Raw genomic sequence first — 6,000 nt, forward strand, 5'->3', positions numbered from 1 at the left:
GGCACCCACCTCACGGGGCTGTTATGGAGTAAAAGGAAGTAACACTTATCAAGGACTTAGAGTAATACCTTCCAAAGTCCCAATCTTTGCTTATCAGATATTCCCAGCATAAAGCTTGGCAATACAATATCAGGCTCCCCCCAGCATACAATGTTGACATGTAAATGGAATTCAACTTGTACCCCTAAATCTATTGAAATTAAAAAACAGAAATTTTAAAAAATTTTTTGACTTTTTTTAAGACACGGTTTTTTGTTTTGCTTTGTTTTGTTTGAGACACAGTCTCACTCTGTCACCCTGGGTACAGTGCTGCGATGTCATAGCTCACAGCAACCTCAAATTCTTGGGCTCAAGAGATCCTCTTGACTCAGCCTCCCAAGGACCTGGGACTACAGGAACCTGCCACAATGCCCAGCTAGTTTTTCTCTTTTTAGTGAAGAGGGTATCACTTTTGCTCAGGCTGGTCTTGAACTCCTAAGCTCAAGCAATCCACCCCCTGGGCCTCCCAGGGTGCTAGGATTATAGGTATGAACCACCAGGCCTAACTAAGAAATTAAAAAAAAAATTTTTTTTTGAGACAGAGCCTCACTATGTCACCCTCTGTAGAGTGCTGTCACATCACAGCTCACAGCAACCTCAAACTCTTGGGCTTAAGAGATTCTCTTGCCTCAGCCTCCCAGTAGCTGAGACTACAGGCAACTGCCACAACTCCCAGCTAGTTTTTTGTTGTAATTGTCATTGCTGTTTGGCAATTTGAGGTTGCTGTGAGCTATGACATCACAGCACTGTACCCAGGATGACAGAGACTTCGTCTCAAACAAAACAAAACAAAGTAAAACAAAAAACACTGTCTTAAAAGAAGTCAAAAAAATTTTTTTTAATTTCCCAGCCTGGGCTGGGTTCAAACTCGCCAGCTCTGGTATATGTGGCTAGAGCCCTAGCCACTGAGCTACAGGCGCTAAGCCAAAAATTTAAAAAAATTTAAAGCAAAGAAATACATCCAAATATTACACCAACATATTCCCAAGCACTAGAAACCTCCTGGTTGAGGACATCCCACGGGTCCTTATACTAGTGAAAATGTCGCAGATAATTTAGGGGACAAGGTAGAAGAGCTGGGGTTCTCTGTAGAAAAAGAAGGTGAGGCAAGAGCCATAGGAGGCTAACGGGGGTCTTCTCCCAGGCTCACTCACACAGGAGTGGGGATGCGTAGAGGGGACCTCACTAGAAGGGGAGAGGAACCCTGTCAGCCCCCACCCCAGCCTGGGGAAAGAACCAGATCCTAAGAGAAGCAATAATAACCACCACCAAAGTGCATTCCACTAATATCCACTGAGCACCTACTCTGTGCTGAGGAGGCAGCAGCAGGCAATGCAAGTGAAAGATCCATGCCCGCCTTATGGAGCTGGCTAACAAACACAAAATAACAACAGAGGCACTGAGGTGAGGTCCGGCACAGGACGTGCTTGAATAAACGTTAAGCAGAAAATGTGGCTGGAGAGAGCTAAGCACAGACTTGAAGTTGTGGAAAATGCTCTTGGACATGTCTGGGGAAAGAGTATTCCAGGCAGAGGGGACGGCCTGTGCAAAGGCCCTAAGGCCAGAATGTGCCCAGGGTGTTCGCTGACTCCTCATATCACTGCTCCCATCTACAGGGCAAATGAGGGTGGCTCTGTCTTAAAGCCACAGTGCTAGTGAGAGGTGGCACCTGGCCTTGAACTTCAACCTGTTCTACAAGAGTGGTTTTAGAGTCCAGTGGAAACATGCTTCTCCTTCAAAGTCACTGTGCAGCCTGGGTCCCACATGTATCTTTTGGCTCCACCCTGTTGCCTGGCCCTATGACCAGTCTCTCCCTTTTTGTCTCTCTAATCCCACCTCCTTCCAGGCAGCCTCACAACTCCCTACCCCTGAGATCCTGCTGGCCACTCTTCCCAAGCCACCCATATACTCAGGCTCAAATGGGTGCAGAATGAAGTCCAACATGTGGGCCCAACACCCTCAAATGTCACCTGTGCCCCCCCCTCCCCGGCTGGCACAAGCTCCCACCTGCCTCACCATCACCCCCACCCCCAGACCTGCATTCTTCCCTCCTCCAGGCCTCTCCTCTGTTGCCCCCACCCCCACTCTCCAGAATGCCCACATCTGACCCCACTCCCCAGAATGCCCACATCTGCCCCCACCCCAACCTTCCCTAGCATCTAAACCAGAAGAGAAATCCAATCTGTGTGAAGGGCTCTGGGTGATTCTGTGTCAAGGCCACGCTTCCCTTTCTGTGTGAGGAAAGATGCCGATGCTCCTTCTTGGAGGAAGGAGAAAAGGTTCCTTTGTGCCGGGTCTGGTGAAAGTGTGTCTGTTTCGTGCAGGCTGCAGTTTTCTTTGTGAATGCTGTAGATTTTTAGTGTGAGAAAAAGGGCTTATTAGATTTCCCTGTGGCTGCCCAAAGTGGGGAGAGGTTTTTCTGAGCACAGAAAGAAATTACCGAACAGGCGAACAGGCGTTTGAGAGGAAGAAACAGTTAGCAGCTGCTTTTCACAGAGAGGTTAGGATTCGCTGGTTGGTGTTTTCATTTGGGTGTATGTAAAACGCCAAGAAGGGAAGAGAGCTTTGCCTGTAGTTTCATGGGAAGGGTGGGAAGGAAGTTTATCCTCGATGTTTGGAGGTGGGAGGTAGGATTTTGTTCAAGGGGTTGTTGGGGTGTTTTTTCCTCTTCACTTTAAAAAAATTAACTGGTCACAGAACTCACAAAAAGGGTTGTCGTGGCAACACAAGTTTGAGGCCAGGTACTTCTAACACCCTTTCAGGACCGCAGCGGTATAAAAGGCAGGATTTTGGCAGCAGAAACCACCTCAGCTGGCTTGTACCTCCCAAATTTCTCACCAGCACTGACAAGCTGATAACTATTTTCCAAGCTCCCAGAGAGGAAAATTGTGATTTTCTGGGAGGGATCATCTCTAGCTAACAGTGGCCAAGAGAAAATTGCGAATTTGTTTTATTTACCCAACAAATTAAGAGATCCATGTTTGTAACTATCAGAGGCGTGGGAGTGAAGGTCTTAGCTGGGCCCCCCAAATGGCTCCTTCTCTGACCTCCCCCACCTGCACCATTCTCTTCCCCATCCCTTCACTCTGATTCTTTTCTGTTCTCGAGAAGACAAGTCAGGCTCTCTTGTCAGAAACCTCTCTGAACCTCAAATTCCTCACCTGAAAAATTGAGCCCCCTAGAATTGTCTACCTCAAAGGCAGCAACCCAGATTTGGGAGGTGAAAACTTTTAACAGGGCCTGGAGCAGCTTAGGGGCTCCATGTTAGCTAAAAACATTAGCTAACGTTTTTCAATATTTTTCAATTAATATTTTTTTTAATCACTCAGGTTTAAATATCCCAAGTCAAGCCCTAGTTGAGCTACAAAGAAATAACTGCAAGCATTAGGGCCATGACCTTCAGGAAGCAGCCAGGAGAGACTTCAAACCATCAAGAGGCTCAGCTGATCAGCCTGGGCCAGGACACTCCATGAGGAAGGGACAGGACAGGTCCAGTGCAAGACACAGTGTTGTATTTTCAAGTGTGTACACAAAGGAAGAGAGCAAGGAGGCTGGGATTCTACGCAAAGGAGAAACTTGGCAAGAGACAGAGGTGTTAAATCCCGAACCTTGGAAACATCTTGAACTTGGAGAAAGATGTGTAGAGACCTCTATCTTGAAGGACACAGGTGTTCCCAACAGCAAGGCCTCTGTATGAGAGGTTAGGGTTGGGCTGTGTAGAAGGCAGGGAATTTTAGCCAACATGCCTTTAAAGTTAATATGTTTTGTAACGTCTCACATTAAATATTCAAGTCCTGAGTGCACACTGGGGTACACCAACCAGAGAGTCTGGTGGGATGGAACTGGTTGGGGACAGGACCCTATTCAAACACATGTATCTTTCTCAAATGGCAGACAGGGTTCAAGTAGAGTCACAGAAAAGTTCTGGTGGATACCCCTAGAACTGAGCCAGAGCCATCAGCACCCTGGGAAGCCTCCCGGGGTCCATTGTGCCAAGACCTTATCCAATATCTAACCTGCAAATACTTATCGAAAACCTACTATATGCTAGACACTACCCAGAGGCAGTGAGAGCAACTGTAAATGAGACCCACACTGCCTGGCTCTCACAGAGGGACATCCCATGGGGAGAGTGGTAACAAGCTTGTGACCAAAGGCAGGTGCTAGAAAATGTCAAGTTGTGCCAAGCATGAGGAGATAAAGGCAGTGGTGAGATCCAAAGACTGAGACACCCTACTTCCAAAGGGTGGGGTCCCAAGGTCTTCTCTCCAGAGAAGAAGAAGAGCCCCACCAGAGCTAAAGGGGAGCCAGCTAGGGAAGTACAGGGACTGGAGAGGAGCCCTAGGAAGAGGGAGCAGCTAGTGCAAAGGCCTGGAGCTCCTTGCTGGGTTTGCACCTTCTTCCTTCTGTCCTTTAAGCCACTTAAGCTAATGGCTTATTCAGGGCAAACTATGGATTGGCGTCCACTCCCATTCTCAGGGTAAAGCTATGCAGGCATGGAGGAGTTATAACCTTGGAGAAAGAGGTCAATTCACTCAGAAGGCACCCCACACCTGCAGTGGAGCAACATCCCCTCAAAGGCACCGGGTTTCATGGGACAGCACCACCCAAAATCTGGCCAAGCGGCTGTCAGGGGGGCGGTCCCCTGAGCCCTGCCACTGCCTAGCTGTCTGCCTCTGGACGCTCTCTCCAGCCCTGGTTGCCTCTGAGGGCAGATAAAGGGATACAGACAAGGGGGCAGTTTGATCTGTCTTTTGAAAAGTCAGCCCCCCATTCTGACTGCAGTCTTGGGCTAAGCTAAGACCCTCAGACTCCATGACCTGGAGTTCACTGAGCTGTCCCCTTTTCCCACCTGCCTTCTTTCTCTCCAGTCGCATCCTTTCCCGGAAGGGGGTCCAGGCACAGAGGGCTCCCTGGCTTCTAGTAGTAGGGGTGCCTCTGGGCGGGTCTGGCTTCCTGGGACTCCCTCCACTCTCCATTTCCGTCTGGTAAAAGAATGACCCCCTTGGTTCCTGATTCTGAGGATCTGCTGTGGGAGGGGTGGCTCGTTAGCAGGAGTCCTTGCACCAGCGCCACCCCCAAAGACGCCCTGGAGTCGGTGAGGGTACCTAGTGCCCCGCAAGAGGAAGAGGAGGGGGTGAGCATGGAGATGAGTTCAGGCTTTGAAGAGGAACGCGCGCCCTCCGACCGGCAGCTGGGGTGGGTTCCTGGGAGACGCACCTTCCCAGCGCGCGGCAAGGTCCCCTAAGCCGCCAGCGGGCGTTCCAAGGGGCCGGAGCTCTGCCTCGAACCTTCAAACGCAGGGCGTCCCGGACGCCCAACATTCTGGCCCCCGGACCTTGCAAACGCGCGTCCTTCGCCTCCCTCCCCCGAACGATTCCCCAGCCCTGCGGAGCGCCGGCAACCGTGTCGCGGCGGCGGCGCGGGGCCCCTCGCCCTGCCGGGAGGAGGGAGCGCGCGTCTGGGGCTGGGGCTGGGGCTCGGGCCGCCGGGGCCGCACGGGAGCCGAAGCCGAGCCTGCTGGCGGCGCCGCTCACTTACCGAGCCCGCCGAGCTCCTCCTCGCACGAGTACCAGATGCCGGTGTGGAAATTCCTGAAGAGGAAGCGGTCGTCGCCGGTCTCCCAGCTGTAGAGCGCGCCGCCAGGGGGGCCGTTCCCCGCGGCGGCGGCGGCGGCGGCGGGGGCGGCGGTACCGTTGGCCGTGGCGTTGGCGCCCGAGTTGGGGCAGTTGGCGCGCCCGCCCTGGCCACAGCCTGGCTTGGGCACCCGCTGCGTGCCCTGGCACCAGTGCGTGGTAAGGAAGGCGGTGGTGGCGAAGAGCAGCGCCAGCAGGTTCAGGGCCACGGCCAGGAGCGCTCGGCCGCGGCGGCTAGTCTTCATGCCGCCCGTGCCGCCGGGACCGCACCGCCGGGGAGCTCCGCGCGCGAAGTTGGCAGCCGGCGCCCCGTGTCAGCGGCCGC

The 6,000-nt window shown here is 52.5% G+C and overlaps 1 protein-coding gene across 3 annotated transcripts in view; it reads right to left on the reverse strand.

The window, feature by feature from the left end:
* GSG1L (GSG1 like) overlaps nt 1–5,986 on the reverse strand; it is a 238,574-nt gene extending 232,588 nt beyond the window's left edge. For 2 of the 3 annotated variants that reach the window (XM_003795752.1, XM_023516747.1), the window contains exon 1: nt 5,581–5,920. In XM_003795752.1, coding sequence (XP_003795800.1) covers nt 5,581–5,920 — 340 coding nt within the window. Of the gene's footprint in view, nt 1–5,580 lie in introns of all 3 variants that reach the window. The other variant, XM_003795753.2, reaches the window with a different exon arrangement.
* Between the last annotated feature and the right edge of the window lie 14 nt (nt 5,987–6,000).

Source organism: Otolemur garnettii, unplaced genomic scaffold (assembly GCF_000181295.1).
Source record: "Otolemur garnettii isolate 467f Iridium unplaced genomic scaffold, OtoGar3 scaffold00096, whole genome shotgun sequence".
Taxonomy (NCBI): Eukaryota; Metazoa; Chordata; class Mammalia; order Primates; family Galagidae; genus Otolemur; species Otolemur garnettii.